General features: G+C 47.6%; 1 protein-coding gene across 3 annotated transcripts in view; it reads right to left on the bottom strand.

Annotated features, from left to right (window-relative positions):
• The window catches only part of LOC119445386 (lysophospholipid acyltransferase 5-like), a 229,556-nt gene that overhangs the window by 173,366 nt on the left and 37,981 nt on the right, over window positions 1-18,209 (bottom strand). For 2 of the 3 annotated variants that reach the window (XM_049664503.1, XM_037709693.2), the window contains exons 4-6: window positions 10,453-10,546; window positions 7,537-7,574; window positions 2,243-2,350 (exon numbers count right to left, since the gene is read on the bottom strand). In XM_049664503.1, the coding sequence (XP_049520460.1) occupies window positions 2,243-2,350; window positions 7,537-7,574; window positions 10,453-10,546 (240 nt within the window). The remainder of the gene's footprint in view (window positions 1-2,242; window positions 2,351-7,536; window positions 7,575-10,452; window positions 10,547-18,209) is intronic. The other variant, XM_049664504.1, reaches the window with a different exon arrangement.

The following is an 18,209-nucleotide window of genomic DNA, read 5'->3' on the forward strand; positions in this document are numbered from 1 at the left end:
GGAAAAGTATTGCTGAATCCAAAACCGAAACTTCCGAAAACGCCTTCTCCCTGCCGCGTGTGGCTATTCGTTCGAGCCGAATACTTCGAAATTTCCGAATAACAAAATTCAAATCGTAGCGAACATCGAATAGCGCATTATTCGTTTCACTATTCGAAAATATCAAATGCACAAGCCTACAGACACCCCCAACTACCCATCAACGACGTTCTCCATCTCCTGTCGCCAAGTCACTTCCATACCGCCAGGAAACTAGGGAGTGCGGCCGATGGAGGCGAGGTCGCCGAACATATGTCACTACACACACGCATGCCTCCGCCAGTTTTTGCGATGCAGAACAAGGTTCACGTACTCATAGACGGACTGCCTATGATGATAGACAATGGAGCAGGTGTTTCAGTTACGAGTTTAAATTTTAAATCACGGCTAGGACACAAAGCGATGTTTTGCTGGGACAACTGTGCCACATTTTGTGCACTGAGTGGGGAGTCGCTGTACCCGATCAGGGTGTGTTGCGAGTGTTGCTTTAGGTCACAGAGTGTTCAAGGTAGAATTTGCTGGTAGAATTCGTTGCTAGGTGACACTTGTGTAGGCGGAGCAGGCGCTCGGAAAACCTGATGCATCGTCACCTCTCTCTTCCCGCTTTTTTTCTCTTCCGACGCCGTCTCGCGTTTTCCGAACCTATGCGCCACAGCATCCGCTTTCTGAGCCTTATCTACTGCCTACTGTTTCAGCTGCTGTGCAGGGTACACGGAAATCTAAGAATCCCCACGTTTCGGAATATTGCTTTGTAGTACTGAGGCGTTGTTGACATGACACGGAAACTGAATAACAATCGTTATTCTGAAAAGTTCGCTGTTCTGAGGTTCGTAGTACTGAAATTTCTTAAATTGAAACTATAAGCAGTCGCCAGAGGACTTCTGAAAAGTTTGTTATTATGAAACGGTCATTAATGTGGTGTTCGTGGTAACGAGGTTTCACTGTACTACATCTATATGGACTGTTAAAATACCATTCCAGAAACCTGGCAGTGCTTGTTTCGTGCCAACAAAAAGACTTAGTATATACTAAGAGAAGATCGTGTCTGAAAGGTCTGCATACCTTTAGCACAATTGAAATCGCCCAATCCCGATCAGGGAGTGGTGACGTTGCATATGCCATCACTGCCCTTTACAGCCATCGGTGAGTAAAACAGCACCTGACAGATGGTGCTACGGTTTTATGCGCAAAGGGAACACACACAGCCATGGAGAAACCAAGCCAAGACAAGAGTATAGATTCGCCGCTGCAGCTGCCAGAAAAGATTCAAACACAAATGACAGGTCGTGACACTACCTCGAAGTTAGGATGGATAGTTGGGCGTGTTGGTTAAGCATGATCTGAAGTGAAGGCGCGAAAACGACGACGGACGAAGAGAGAGCACACTGTTTGTGACTGGGAAGCCGTGACAAATGGGTTCGTTTAATAATTGAGGCCAAAAGGATCATTGAAGCAGGTGATAAGTGCGTAAGTGTTGCCTCAATATCTCTATCACGCAAAGAACTACTTTACCTGAACGCGAATGCGCACTGAGAAACTGTGATTGTGCTCCCTGTATAAATTAGTGGCGTTCTTTTCTGATTAAACATTGTTGGAAGTGGCGCCCTGAGTGTGTGTGCTCTCTCTTCGTCCGTCGTCGTTTTCGCGCCTTCACTTCAGATCACTACCTCGAAGTTCCTGCACCAGCTTGCCATAATGTCAAATTCTGACAGAGTCCTCAGGCCTACTCTCTCACTCTTTTCTTTTTTTTTTTTCAATAAAGATGCCCTACAGTGGTTTTAACACATTCAGTATCAGGTTATTTTTCTCAGATATTATAAAACAAACATTCGGTTTATATTTCGTTGTGCGAACATTAAAAAAATGACTTAGATAATGGCAAATGCTCTCTTGGTGTGGTTCGAATCTGACAAAAGGAATGTGGTAGGACACAAACATGGAAACATACTGGTATGTCAGCGACGCTGAAAGGGGTAAAGGAGCCTAAGACTGAAGTTAGTCAGTTTTGTTAACTTTTACTATACCATTACAGCAAAAATATGAGAAAGAGCATTGAAATCTGTGACGGAACACTGACAGTGGGTGCTGAGGTTCTGGCATAAAATTTTAAAAAATAAAAGAAGTATGGCGTTAATTCTAGTAATTTGACCACTTGAGAGAATACCTTATTAGTTTAAACCTTTACCGCAGCAGAATCACTGACCTGAGGGCCAACGAGGAACCCGCCAAAGAAGTAGGAGTGCCCCATGACCTCGAGAAAGGTTGGCACATTGACGAGGGCAGTGCGCTTCTGGTCATGCGGCAGCGCCTCCTGCAGACACACATACATTGCATTCCAGCTCCAGACATTCTTCTCCTGGTGCAGCAGAAAAAGGAGTCACCAACAGGCAAATAGAAAACGCAAGGAGCTGCAAGCCAATTTCACAGACGTGTATGACCACAAGAAGCATTGCAGGCAGGACAGCAAAGCATAACACAGCTACCCCAACACACACAGTTACGCATCACACGTGAAATTGAATGGTTGCAAAAGGCAACGCAGAGATGCCGCAGGTCTGCAAGCAAGCACGCTGCCCTTTCCGAATAAATCCAAGTAGTATGCCTGCTAATGCAAACCCTGCTAAAGCAGTCTCATTGGAAAGCATCCACAATGATAAAGCACATGATTTCAGCTTGAAGCGAGGTGTTTGTGACTGGGAAAGTTGGCAATCCATTATAAAAACAGTACACCAGCAGAGAGAAGACTGAATGCAATGCAGGTTTGCAGCAGATTGGAGGTTTCTTTTTTTTTTTTATCAGAGGCTGCGCACGAGTCACCAGCAGCTGTGCAACATTTTCAAACCAATTATCCCATCTGTCTAACAACAGTGTTTCACAATACTATATCGTCACGGTACTATTCCTCAAGAGGAGCTTCGATGAAGAAGACATTTTTGATCTGGCGCGCTCTCGTCCATATGGTTCAGCACTTCATCGCCTTGTAAATATGTTCTAAATACATTTTCCTGTTGTGACTGCCTCCCCGTAACATCATGGTGGAAGTGCTGGGGTCTAACACAAGACGGAGCTCAGCAGCAGCCACCAAGTCGCCACGCTCGGCATGTCTGCTGGCGGTGAAACTATGTCACCAGCGGCCGCCATGCCAGCCGTCATCCTGGCTCCGCCCCGTGACCTTTTCCGGCACTGATGGCGACGGCGTCGACCAGTGAATTCGCCAGCGCACATTACAGGTGGGACCCGACCTTGATGCTGGCGAACGTCTTATTTTATCTTAAGGGAACTGTAAAGGCCTGGTTCGATAACAACGAAGAGGCCATCACAAGCTGGAGCATATGTAAGACTACACTTCGGCAGTTGTTTGGCCAACCTGCAGGCTGCCAGCGTGCCGCCAAGCAAGAACTTGCCTTGCATGTGCAGACGTCTACCGGACGACGACGTATCGGCGAAAGCGAGCGACGTCGGGGCGATGGCGAACGGCGGTCCGAGTAAGGAGACATCTGGCCAGGGTTCTGAGGCACAGAGGACGACGGGTATGGTGAAACGTATGGTTCGGTGTCGAAGCTACGGTGGTAGGATGTTGGGCGGCGACGGCAAAATCGTGCAATGTGGCCAGATAGACCACACGCAAAACATACTGGGCGGTTGTCAGGAGTGCGTCATTGTCCACCGCTTTGTGGGTACCGCAGCTGAACGAAGTGAGGAGCTGGACGCAGTGGCACGGCTGATGGGAATGGCGCAAAGGTCTGAGGTGGTGGCCGTGCGAGAGCCTCGGCATAGCTGAGAGGTGCATTCACCTCGGGAAAAGCTACGAGAGTCGGCACCGGCGCAGTCTCACGGGCCGAAGGGAGAGCTGCGCAAACTTGCTCTTGGATAACCTCGCAAAGGTTGGCCGGTAAAGGCGAGGGTGGTGACAGCAGACAGCAGAAGACAGCAGCGAAAGCCGACCTCAGCATGGACGAACTCTTTTATCTGGCAAAGCAGGGAGTACATGTCAGAAGCCGCGGCCAGGCTCGCGAGGCTTTCATCAGACACAGGTGGGTGCCATGTGAGAAGACGCTGCCTGCAGAGCTTGTCTAAACTCTGGCAAAGCTCAATGACCTGAGAAACAGTGTCAGGGCTTTTTGACAGCAGCATATGAAAGGTATCGTCGGAAATGCCCTTCATGATGTGACGTACCTTGTCCACCTCCGCCATCGTCGGGTTGACACGCCGGCAGAGGTCGACAATGTCTTCTATGTAGCTGGTGAATATTTCACCAGTTTGCTGGGAACGGCTGTGCAGGCGTTGTTCAGCGCGAAGTTTGCGCATGCCAGGGCGGCCAAAAACGTCTGCGATGCTGGTTTTGAAGCGTTACCACGGTCTTGAAGCCACTTGACCATGCCACAACTGAGCTGTCTGGGGACATATCCCACGCTGTCACAAGCCATTCCCCTGTTGCAGTGTACCGGGGTGGTTCTAGCTGAACATGTTTCCGAAGGTGGTGAGGCAGCATTGCTTGCCTCAAGGCTTTTGTGTAGCATCAAGACAAGGTTCCCTGATATCAAGATGTCACGCCTTCCTGCAATGGCAATGTTGGTCAATCCTAGATACAAAGATGTTTGTTATGCTGAACGACCCGCAAAGCAATGGGCATTCACTCTACTCACAACGGCAGCAGAAGAGACTGTGCCAGTTGATCAACATGGTACAGCAACAAGTGAGAACAGCACCTGCTCTGCAGACCCATCAGGGGACTCTGTGTGGAGTGCTTTTACACAATTCAGTTCGCGTGCACATCATCAGTCAAGTCGTACAATCTCGGATGAGGTTGCTAGGTACTTGAAGGCCCCCCCTTCTTTCCCGGTCCGAAGACCCCCTTGTGTGGTGGAAAAGCAAGGGCAGCCACCTTTACCCAACCCAGGTTGCAGCTGCCTGTAGGTATCTTTCGATACCAGCCACCCAGACAAGAAGTGAAAGGCTTTTTTCTACTGCAGGAGCCGTTCTAAGCTACAGAAGGGAGCACCTCAAACCCCAGCATGTGAAACAGCTAGTGTTTTTGCACAAAAATTTGTAGATTTTCATAAATAATCAAGTTGTTTACATTCCTTGAATAAATCCCAGACCTTAGCCCTCTGCCATTTTTTTTTCTTTACTTGCTACTATTCGAAGTATTCGCTTCGAAATTATTCGAGAAGAATTACTATTCACTTCGAACCTAAAAAGCACTATTCGCACAAGCCTAATATATGCATATAAATCTTTAATAACAGTTGCACTTGAAGAAACTTCATGTGACCTCAATGAATTGTTCACTTGGAGGACCTGTTTTATACTGCTTGTACCAAATCATCGACAGGGATTAGACCCGGACGTCTGACTCGTTCGTCGACAAGCAGCAACTCAGCGAGCAGCGCCCGTGGTAGCTGCGCATGCTCGGCGCACCTTCTTCACTTATAACACTGCTCTATCACTAATACTGCTTCACCTTTCCGGCGAAACTGCAGCCTTTTTTTTTCTTTTGACTGAGTCCGAGTACAAGCGCTGCTGCATATGACTCCTATTGAATCTGATTTCGAGTGAATGTGGCTTGGCCTAATTTTGGCTACTGAGTTAAATATATATATTTATGACCTCTGCATGCAAGTGGCGATGTTTCCATCCCTAATTAATTTTGTAAATTATTAGACGAGTTTTCTTTCATGAGTTGTTAGCATTGCCTACTGGAAATAGAAGCAATACTGAGACATATCATTCATGTGCATTTGACACGCCGTTGATAAAAGACTCTGCTGAAGGGGTCACTGAAGTCTGCAGGTGTTTTTTTCAGGGTCAAAAAAGCACGCAAAGCAATTTGAAGCGAGCTGAACATACAGCAAAACAATCATTCTCTAGGCATAAGCTTTTGTATATGGTTAAGTATAGTGTGTCTGTGCATATTGTTCGGAGTGGAAATATCAAAAAAATTTTGAAGTGAAAGAATATGCTGGTGCTTCTGTGCGCTTGTCCTCTAATTGTCAGGATTTGCACAAATAAAGTGAAAGTATGAACTAAGAGCCGTGCACATCCGCGCCAACAATTATGCAGCAAGCTTTTAGCCACAATATAATTTTAACTGAAAAGGTAGAGGCAACTCAAAAAGGAACCTCAAATGATGTAGGCAACAGAACTCTGGTAATGACACTTAGGGGGTGGGGGGTAGTCTACGATATCACAGAAAAGACAATGCAAAGAAACACTTCGAGTGACGAACACTGAGAAGCTTTTCACACAGGAGTGATCTGCACTAGATACAGTAGCCGACGGATTTTTCGGACTCCAAAAATTCGGACTTGTTGGATATTCCGGACTTCACAGATGTACCGTCAGGATTCCCATAGAGCTAATGCATTTTCGCGACCGATTTTTCGGACGAATCTAGGTGCCAATGTTCGATTTTCCGGACTAAATCGCACGCTCCGAGCCCCGCTACCCGATCTTGAGGGCCGCCATGTTGGATTTTCCGCTGGCATGGCCGGGATTGGCTTCCAGTGCCCCCCCCCCCCCCTGTATAGCCTTCAAGATTGGTAGACGCACGCTATCCTCCCGTCTCCGAGACCATGCCCACTCTTCCTTGGCCGACAAAACGTTCCAAAAAGCGGCACTTTTTCTTTTCCGGTCAGCTCAGCACTATCGTCATTATCACTTAAGCGGTATTCGTTTTTTTTTTTCTTTTTTTTTTAATGTTTCGGTTGCGCCATACCCTGTGTGCGGGTGAAAGCTTGCCTCGCGCACGCGAGAGAGGAAGGCGGCCGGAGGCACGCGGACTTCGTTCGCACGCGGGCACGGGGAGAAGGCGACGTAGTCGGTGGCAAGTTGCATTCAGCTCCTGCGGCTGCTGCCGCGCAGGCACCGTATCTTGAAAGCGATCTGCGATGGATACAAAGGGCGTGCGCCGAGTGCCAGTAGCTTCGTACGCGCTGTTCTTTTCTTTTTTTCGACGTTCACGTTGAAGCGAGAGAATAGACAGCGCGGAGGTCATCGAGCGAGATGTGTTCATGTAACCTGTGCGCGCGTGACACCGTGCTTATTTAGTTAGTAAGCACACATTTACAACGTTATACGGCCGATAAAGCTAACATCCTTACTTCATATTGCTGTCTATTAATTTGCTATCGCAATCGATGCTCCGCTTTTTGGGCGAAACTGCGACATTTTTCTTAAGCCGCTCTCAGCCTCATTTTTTTCGCTTGGTGGGGGGGAGGCGAGTTTTTCGAACTGTTTGGTTTTTCGGACTGCTCGATTTTTCTGACTATTTTTCAGTCCCCACGAAGTCCGGAAAATCGGTCGGCTACTGTACAAAGTACTGCCTTTAGACTTGCCAGGAGTTTAGCTGCAAGAATCAATGCAACACTGTGACACCATTAAATCACACACGCTAATTTGACGACCCCAAAGCACAAACATTGCTGCATAACACAGAAAAAACATAACGAACAAAAGGCAGACATAAACTATGAATTTGCCACAAAGGCCACTTACGGGGTTCTTTGTGCCGTCATAGACATCAAACACCAGGCCTGCAAGCACAAGAAGCAAGACATTTGTGAGACGTGTACCACACTGTCAGTGCTTTAATAATGCCTGCTATAGACCCCTCCAAGCCAATTCAACAAACACAGCAGGCTATGGTATCAGCCAATGAACTTTTACATTACTCTTGTTGCAAGCCCACGGAGCAGTCTCCAATGAAAAACAAATGACAAGTAGCACTTAAAATCTGTAAAAAGCCATTGGCTACATGCACTGCCCAGAATTCCCTTTGCTGCTAATGACAGATTCAAATAGTTCCTACAGCGCTCAAGCTCAGTTTTGCAGTGACGCAGAGCCCTCTCAAGATTGAAACCAGAGACAGGCTGCTCCCGGTGCAATGACAGAAGCCAGGGCATCATCATAAAACATATATGCATGTCATAAAGCCAGTCATAAAGGGACCACAATGAACAAACTGTTCCTTTGGCTACACTCGGCCGTTCTGTCAGCCGGCAGATAATGCTACCAACCACAATTCTGCTCGATTTCAGTCGCAATCCCAGCTCAGTGGTATGTATGAGCTATGATCGTAGAATAAGAGAGGTGACCAAACGAGCGCTGCGAGCTCATCTCTGCTCCTCTCAAGTTCATGCAAATGTCGCCAGGTGGCGAGGCAGTCGTACGACTCTACGTAAGGGCAAGCCCTTCACAAGCTTTCACTGCGTTGTAAAAGGTTGGTTAATACCACACACTTTCTTCCACTAAGAGGTTGCTCATGGTCTTAGCATGCTGAGGCTTTCAGCTGGCCCTGTATACAACAATGGGTTTTTCAGGCTGTATGGAACGTAAAAATAACAATAGGCGCAGGTGATCTTGATACCATTCTGGCACAGGTCACCAATTGTGAGTAACCCGCATCTATGGGTCATATTGATGTGGGGCTTCCACACCACAGGAAGGCACGCGCAAAGGTTTATGGATGTGTGGGCGACATGGCCTCTAAGGCTGCACTATCTCGGAAGCCACGCTCGTGGTGCTCGCACTGCGCGTGCTCTCTCGTTGCTCGTGGAGCTGGCACTGCGCGTGCTCTCTCGTTGCTCGTGGAGCTGGCACTGCGCGTGCTCTCTCGTTGCTCGTGGAGCTGGCACTGCGCGTGCTCTCTCGTTGCTCGTGGAGCTGGCACTGCGCGTGCTCTCTCGTTGCTCGTGGAGCTGGCACTGCGCGTGCTCTCTCGTTGCTCGTGGAGCTGGCACTGCGCGTGCTCTCTCGTTGCTCGTGGAGCTGGCACTGCGCGTGCTCTCTCGGTGCTCGTGGAGCTGGCACTGCGCGTGCTCTCTCGGTGCTCGTGGCGCTGGCACTGCGCGTGCTCTCTCGTTGTTCGTGCTCTCTCGTTGCGCGTGCTCTCTCGGTGCTCGTGGCGCTGGCACTGCGCGTGCTCTCTCGGTGCTCGTGGCGCTGGCACTGCGCGTGCTCTCTCGGTGCTCGTGGCGCTGGCACTGCGCGTGCTCTCTCGTTGCTCGTGCTCTCTCGTTGCGCGTGCTCTCTCGTTGCGCGTGCTCTCTCGGTGCTCGTGCTCTCTCGGTGCTCGTGGCGCTGGCACTGCGCGTGCTCTCTCGTTGTTCGTGCTCTCTCGTTGCGCGTGCTCTCTCGTTGCGCGTGCTCTCTCGTTGCGCGTGCTCTCTCGTTGCGCGTGCTCTCTCGTTGCGCGTGCTCTCTCGTTGCGCGTGCTCTCTCGTTGCGCGTGCTCTCTCGTTGCGCGTGCTCTCTCGTTGCGCGTGCTCTCGATGCTCGTGGCGCTGGCACTGCGCGTGGCACCAGGTGGCCTTAAGATTCAAAATGGCGTCCCCCTTGAGTTGCAACGCAGCTCAGTCGCCACAATTTTTGTCCGTAAAATCTAATGTTTAGCTTCATGTCTGAAAAATTGGTCGTGGAAATGCATTAGCTCTATGGGAACCCTGACGGTGCATTTACAAAGTCCGGAATATTCATCAAGTCCGAATTTTTGGAGTCCGAAAAATCGGTCGGCTACTGCATACAATTAGAAAAAGTATTTGAGCAGGCCCACAATGTTATGTCCTATGATGCAAACTGTTGTGAAATTCAACTTGGATTTGTTAGTTGTTTATTTAACTAAACTTCCTTTGTTTACAACCTCTAACTTTCAGAGAATTACAATGGTGTACGCATACTACCAAACTGAAGGCCAATATAATCTTGACATCTTTTTTTTTTCTGTTTTCAGTATACATGTAGCGCCAACCGATGCCACAATGGGGAGCGCTACGGTCGGCGCTCACAGCCGGCACTTTGGACGGCTGCCAAGAGAAGAAAATAAAGAAGCACAACGCGTGGTCGAGACGCAATCTCTGCACACGCAGTGTTGTTCTAGAAGCTAGCCAACGCCGGTCGTCGCAGCCGCCGCTCCGCTCACCGCCTTCGCCCCTTTGAGTAGGGACGATGGCACGGCTCGTACGGCCGCTGTCACGTCCTCCTACATAGAGTACAAGAAAAATGTGTTCTCTCCCCCATTATGGATGTGTGATGATGTTCAAAGTGAGACTACTCTCTCACATTTATTTGCCTATTTTTTACATAACAGAAAATTGCTATTGATTCTAAGATAGTATAATACAGGCGTTACATTTGATTGTGGTTGAGCCCAATGAGGATCAAAAGTGCCCCGTGACACCAGTATAACACTGGTCAACTGCAATAAAGCCCAACATACAATTGGAGCAATGGCCGTTGAAAGGTTATAAGAAACTCCTGGCATGGTAATTCATGCGCAGTGGTACTGTAAAATTCACTTTCTTATCAAGCACCTCACGAAAACCAGGGGAGGGGTGAACCCAAACCGATAAGGCCAGAATTGCAGCACCGCTGATGGGTTGCACATGCTGGCTCGAACTAGTGTGCAGGACTGACCGATGAGCCGCAGGGAGAGGATGCAGTGGGGCATGGTCCATGTGATGTCGTAGTCCTTGGTAGCTGTGTGGTAGTATCCCAGCACCAGGTAGCCCTGCACAAGATCCATCCATTCAACTACTAATTAGGCATGCTGCATTTACAACTTTCCTTTCAATCACCACTTGCACCTTAAAGGCATACATGTTTTCGACTTGGTCATTTTTATTTTTTTACGTTACATCAGTCTGAACCCTTTAAAAGCCTTTGAAAAACACTGGCCCCAAATATGTATAAACCAGTTTCCAACACACTGGCGTGCTGTGGTCACTGATGCGTTTTCGACTCCGCAATCTTTTCTGGTACACGAAAGCATGGCCTTGGTGTCCGGCGAGCTTGTATCTGGGGGACACCCACAGCAGTCTCGTTTATCCATCTTTATGAGCAACACAATCGTACCTAGCTGTATTGCTACACAACATTAAATTTTGTCATGGCATTAAGCATTTCAATATGCTTTTCGTATCAGATGAAACTATGTTTCCCAACTGTTCTAACAACTAAATGCCATCCTTTTACATCAAACAAGCATGTGGTATCTTCGAAAACATACGTCAGCACTCCTTCAATATCAAGACTCAGTTTCATACATAATCATACTTTTTAAAGATATCAGTAAGCAATCATCCAGGACTATTGTCCTACTCACATAGCGTCACATGAAGCTGTACAAGAGAAGTGGTTGCTTTTTAAGAACAAGATACATGAACTAAAAGTAGTTATATACCAATATGAAGTTTCCGTAATGACAAGGATAAACCACCCGGTTCAACAAATAACTAAAATGACTACAGAATTTAAAAAACACTTAATTCCAAGCTGCAAAACTGAGGAAGAACACAAGTATGTGGGACAAATATAACGCAGCTAACACTGCATCTTGCCAGCGATAAGCAACGCGAAGTACAACTTCTTTCACAGTGACCTTCTTTGCACGTTAACAAACATAATCCGAAACAATTCTAGTGTACTACAGCAAATCCAGGACACAAATGCACAATCACACTTAATAATGAACGGAATGAGGTCGAAAGCAATGCTGAAAGCACAAGCATATTTAAGAGTGTTTGCACTAACGAGGTGTGACATTCCTCTTCCTTCACTAAAACTTCCACCAGCGAATCAATTACGGCAGCTATTGTATTTTTCAAAGATGCAATAATGTCTCCGACTTGAAAATCTTAAGATCACATTGTCAGCTGGCTTTGATGATATTAACTTACAGTAAATACAAAGCAGATTTCTGTCGCTAACCTGCGTCTTTTATATTCTCAGTCCCAGTCTACAGGCCTGATGACTGGACAATGTGAAAGGCTGTTCCTATCTAAAATCAGCTAATAAACAATCATCGTTGAATTATCGTTCGATCTCTTTAACAAGTATACCATGTAAAATCGTGGAACGTGTCATTTATTTACAAATTAACTTTCTTTACTCAAGCACTTTTTTTTTTTCACAGCAGGGTTTTCCCAAAGGTCTTTCCTGTGAAACTCAACTGGCTACCGTTCTTCATGACTTGCGCTTAAACCTGGGCAGTAACAGAATGATGCCATCTTCTTAGATTTAGCAAAAGCTTCTGATCAGCTTCTAATTAAGCTTTCTGACCTAAATATTAACATTTAATGTTCCTCTCACCCTCTCCCAGTAACGTACCCCAGGGGTCAATACTGGGCCCACCCCTGTAGTTTCTAATATCCGTAAACGGCTTACCTTTACAAGTGTCAGGTCCCTACATAGCTCTACCTGTCTGCTATGCATGTAAGAAGTTTTTTAAAAAATTGTTTCAAGTGCGACAAATTATTTTTAAAATTTTTGTGTCACCACTGTTGCGGGTCGGAGATTAATCCCGCCGCTGCTGCTTGTTTGTTGAGACTCGGTAGCGTTTAGGCCGGTGATCCTTCAGCCAAAGGGATGAGTACGTCCGGGAGTAAGAGCGAGAGAAAAAAGGGTTTATTCTACATATTTACAGTGGCTCCAAATATGGAAGCCCACTCCATGGGAGAGCACTTTGAAAGTCTCAGCTCACTACATGTCTGAGTTCATATCAGAACACGTCAGGACACACCACTGCACGCAAGGTGTCTCCTTATAAAACCTCGGTCTTCCCTAGTTGACCCGGCTAGGGAATCAGATGACCTTGATGCGGCCAATCAGAGGGGCCGTCTTGTTCGCTGAACTCCGCCTCCAATGTTGCACCTTCGAAGCAAGGACGAGGCAATCCGGAAACAGGGGGTTGACACTCCTTCCACGAAAGTCGGTGACCTGTTTCTTGCCCTTCGACAGTCATCTTGCCAGGGTCGGGAGAATGGCCTTTGCACTAATCCCCGCGTCTAACGAAGGGTGGCGGTTGTGGTCAGTCGCTTCTAAGTGAGCTTCTTTGTCGTGGCGTCACTGCCGCTGTCGGGCACTGTCGCCGTCTGAACGACGCTGAAGAAAGGGGTGGCATCGGGGGAAGCACCCAAAGAATGGGCACTGCCGAGTTGGGGCGCTTGTTTGCCCGTCTCGTCGATGTCGGGCACTGTCGCCAGCTGAGCGACGCTCATGAAAGGGCCTGCCTCGATGGGAAACAATCAAAGAATGCGCCCGGCCGATTCGGGACGTAACAGCACCGGCTTTTGTTTTACTTGCACCTGAGCTTGCTGGCCTGGGATGCAGACAACAAAGTTTGCTTAAGGTGCAACGCAGATGACGGAGAAACATTCACCAAGGAGCCCTGCAGAGTTGAAAGGCACATTTCATGCACTTAATAGAAATATTTGCACCTAAGTATCAATTAAAATTCAGAAAGTCGTTTAAGCAAAGCATTTTAAAATATGTGCAACACTGCAATCGGTAAATTTCTTTTCTACTTTAAGAGGAACCCCTTGTGCCCTGCCCCTGGAATCTAAACACTGTCGTAAGACACTGCAAGTAGAAAACACCTTCATAATTACAACTAAAAGCCTACACGAGCCTGGAAAAATCTTTCTGGTGATGCGTGTTACCGCTGTACGACAGCCTGAACATGCTCAGCTATAATATTCACATGTGCACTGCTCGGGCTTTGAAGTGAATTGAATTCTGGTGCTTCACGTGCCAAAACCACAATTTGATTATGAGGCATGCCGTAGGGGTACTCCGGATTAATATGGACCACCAGGGGGTCTTTAATGTGCACCCTAATGCACGGCTGTTCTTGCATTTTGCAACCATCGAAATGCGGCTGCGATTTATTCCCGCAACCTCGTGCTTAGCAGCACTACACCATGGCCACTAAGCCACCATCCTGTTCAGGCTGATGGGCTCAAACTTGGTTGACGTCCACTTTTCCAATTCATGGAAAGAAAAAAAAATTGAATTCGAGGCTGCAGCGCTTGACGCCGCTTGTCTTCATCATGATGTCTTGGTATATATTAAAAAAAAAGACAGTCACAGTTTGTTCAACAGGTTGTAGGGCTAATTTTATTAACCTCTATTTGCTTGATGGCAAGGCTACAATATTTATACTGTCTGCGTGATTCACATATGAACATTTCAAAAAATTATTTTTCGAGTTTAGAAAAATATTTTCTTGTAACTTCTCAGATGCATAGCAGATAAGCAGGACTAATTCATGATGTGTCACAGGCATTTTGAGGCCAACCACCAAAGCAACTTTTTGACTTAGAACATGAAGGCTCTTGCGAAAAATTTGAACTTCACAGTTTTTTCAAGCGATCCTACTCAACCTTCAAAACTTCAAATATTTTTTGTCTATACTACGTCGGCCAGTCTACCATTATATATTTTTCCTGCACTCCGAGAAAAAATTCAACCTTTGCAATTTTACCCACTTTTGCTGGTGCATTCTAAGTGTTCAAATATTTGAAACATTGGTTGTCACACCATGTAATGCATTGTCTTGCCATACACATTATCTGAATGCCTAGACCATGCAATGTGCGTCTGAAAAAAAAAATTGTCATTGGAGTCTTCTAATAAGCTGAGCAATAACAGCAAGTTTTCGTCAACATGGTAGAAACTTTTTGTGAAGAAAAATAAACATGGAGAATGAGTTTCAAACATCCACAACAAGTGGAAATCTTTTCAACTGTATCTCTGACGGTCGAAAAAAACGCTGGTGGTTGATTTGGCATAGAATGACCCTCTAGTAAATGCAAATCAGTTTCTTTTCCGCATCGTCGTGACCGCCTATCTTTCCCTTACACAGTCAATAACGTCAACATGGAAGCAATCAAATTAGTTAAAGAGGTCCTGAACCACTTTTTATCAGTCAAGAAATGCATTTGAAGCTAAAATAGACTATTTCAGAAATACTTTGCCACAAAAAGTACTTCATTGTGTTCAGCAGAAGCGGAGTTATTGGCAATAAAATGTACCCTACACGGTGCTTCCACTCTTTCAATGATTAGCACTGCGAAAGCTACGGAAGAGCCGGGCGTGCCCACAATGCTCCGCCACAATGCTCCGCCTACTGGTGGTGCACATTTCAAGTTAGATTTTGGATGTTCATTTAGATGCCACCACTTTCAGTTTTGGCACTTACAACGTGCCAAACGAAGTTGTCCTCAGCGAGCCGCAGTGCGCTCAGTCAGCGGACTCGTCGCGGCACCCAACGGCAGCCACAATATCTAAGTTATGTAGCAGACTGCAGCTACATGCAACTGCAGTGCATATGCACAGCATTTGCTTTGTGCACGACAGGGCTTGAGTGCGTGCTTGCACTCATATGCTCCAGTCTGGCCGTGCTACGGGCCGGCTTTGTCCTGCACCATCTTGACCGACGGATAATAGCCACATCCAACTTGCGTACCTTGAAGCTCTATCAACAGCTCAATACAAAGCAAAGTCTGCCAAGGCGTCTAAGCAGACGATAGTCGGCTTTTTCCAGAAGCACATAATTATGGAAATCCGAAAGCAGATTTTCCCTTACTTGAGCCTGTTTGTTGAAAGGGCCCCTAAACCACCCAGAGGTCGAAATTTAGTTGTGGTGTTGCAGTTGTGCACGAGTCTACAACGAACACATAGCCGCCAGAATTTTTCAAAATGGTGCCATAATAGCAGAGTTACACGCGTTTGATGATCGAAAAATGGCCCTCGCTCCTTTCGCTCTTTCCTTCGCTACTCTCCTCGTCGGCTGGTCTCCCCTTCTCGCCGAGTGCTGCTCGAAATGTCACGTGACATACGTCATCGCCAACGCGCTTCTCAAAACACTGCCTACTTCCGGTTAAGGCACATCCACACTAGTCATGCTAGTGGCACATATACGGATGGCAAACTGGCCTCCAGTGCTGTAGAACGTCTATAGGTTGGTCTTTATTCTATGATCTGCCGCGCGAGAGGTGTCCAAAGTAAACGGCAGTTCCGCCGGCGCCTTGCCCGCTGCACGATCAACGGGCCAATCGGCAACCGCGAATCTGCGCGCCTTCGCCACCGGCAACAAAAACATCGGCTGCTCAGTGCACGGCTACCAACGGGAGATGACCAGCTCGTCTGTGCTCGCATCGCAGCCGACAGCGCCGCTAATATCAGTGCATTTTTCTTCTTTGTGTCTAATTATTGCGAAGATCGTCAACAACGATAAGAAAATATTGCGGCTTGTGAGCGCTGGTAATTCATTTCGAAGCGTCGTCCGCTTTAGCTTTGAAGGGAACCGGAAAAGGCCTAGCGACGATATCGGCTCCGTCGAGCGATCAGCGGCGGTGAGGTTGCCGCACAAATGAGTCCCAGTCTCATCCTCTCTACGTACGGCAAGGAAATCTCGCTGCTCGCGAGCAAAACCGCTGTCGAACAGCGGCCCACGAATGGCAAACGGCGTGCGGTGAGTTAGCGTGCCGGTAACGTGGACGTGGACTCGGCGGTTCTCGGCTACCCGCTGTTGCTGCGGTGCCGGCCCGTGTTATGCGAAGCGTGCCGCTATAGACCCTGTGTTGCGCGCACGTCTGGAAAGGCCAACACTGTCACACTCTGTTCGCGCAGCTAATCAGACCGCTAAGCATGACTGTGTTGGAACGCGAGCGATTTGGAATTTGTGTTGCGTGCTGTAATTACCAATGCGCAAGCGCGCACAAGCGAGCAACACGGTGAGGACGAGCAGGGAACGCGCGTACCTGCTAGCAGACAAACCGTAAGTCGTAGGTTCTTGTTCGACCAATGGACATCGTTTCCGCAGCTGACATCACCAGATTCCCCTGCTGACATCGTGACGACCGCTGGGGATACCGGAAAGGCGAGGAGAGGAGGACGGCATTGTTTTTTTGGTTTTGTGGCGCGCCCGCGGCTTGTAGCGCTGCAGCGTTTGGCATCGTTGACCGTGACGGCATACTGAACTCGATGCGCGTGTTTACTTGAAATGTTCAAAAAATATCTGAGGTGGTTTAGGGGCCCTTTAACTGCGTCAGTAAATATGCGCAGTAACAGTAGGACACCCTTCTTGATTGATGTCAGCCAATGGGAATCTGCTATATTACGAAATAAAGCGTCCAGAAAAGAGTGAGGCTTCTGTGAAAAAAGAGCGTTTGAGAAAAAGGTTACTTCGCAATCCACTTGCAAGCTCCACGTGCCACGCACGACTGCAAGGTTTGGCTGAGTTGTTCACAGCTGCATATGCTATCCGCGGTCTCTTCACCAAACCCGAGGGGTGGTTCAGGACCCCTTGAAGTCCTATCATTAAACTTGGTACATATATGTCACTAACATAGTAGTGTCAGCAAACAAAACACTCTGCTTTCTAAAACATCATTTACGTCATGCCATAATCCATTATGAGACCAAAGCTTGAATATGCCTCTACCATTTGGAGCCTGCATCAAATATACGTTATAATTGCCCTTGAAGCAGTACAGAATTGTGCAGCCCGGTTTATTCATTCGCCTTATTTGTACAGTCAAGCCCGACTATACTGAACCCGTTTATATCAAGTTATCCCGTATATCGAACAATTTCTAAACACAGTAAATTTACATTGAGAATATATAGCAAAAGTTACTGTTACATCGAACGAAAATAGCAACGACAACCAATATATCAAACTCCATGTGCCTCAAAAGTGCCCCAGCAAGTTGGCTTTCCCTCGCGGTGGCGGGGAAAACTGCCAGCGCCACCCTAGAAAAAGTGGTTTAGACCCGGTTGTGCACGGGCAAACACCCCCCTGAAAAAAATGATCCTGGCCTACTCGCAGCGCTTACAGCCAATCAGAGGCCGTCGTGCTTTCTCAGAGGCGCGGAGGCGGTACAAGTGAGCGCCATTTTTTCTTTCTTTATGCTTGTGTGCCTGCTGCTGCCTCTTTTCCTCGAGTCCTCATTCAGCGTGGTCCGTACTGGTGGTGTTGCCTGTTGGCGCTCTGTGAACTTTCTTGGCGCGCTGTCGTCATGGGAGTTCGTCAGTGCGGGCTATGATGTCGCCATCATGGGCCAGCTACAAGATGAGGACTACGTTGCAGACGTCGTGCCGACAACGAGCCAAAGCGACAGCAATAAGGAAATTGACGATGGCCCGTTGCCTACATCCTCCGAAGTGATTAGTGCACTTGCGTTGGTCCGGCACTATTGCGTGAATATAGAAGGTTGCGGCCTCAGCTGCTCCGACTCGTTGGACAACGTGGAGGCGTGCGTGCTGTCGCAGGCAGCGAAGTCGTAGAAACAGAAGCAAATCCCGGACTATTTTGTTCCAAAGTAGGGCACACAAGTAAGCCACCATATTAATAAAGTACTTTTCTTATTGGTATGTGCCTTTGCGTC

The sequence above is a fragment of the Dermacentor silvarum genome, chromosome 3, assembly GCF_013339745.2.
Source record: "Dermacentor silvarum isolate Dsil-2018 chromosome 3, BIME_Dsil_1.4, whole genome shotgun sequence".
Taxonomy (NCBI): domain Eukaryota; kingdom Metazoa; phylum Arthropoda; class Arachnida; order Ixodida; family Ixodidae; genus Dermacentor; species Dermacentor silvarum.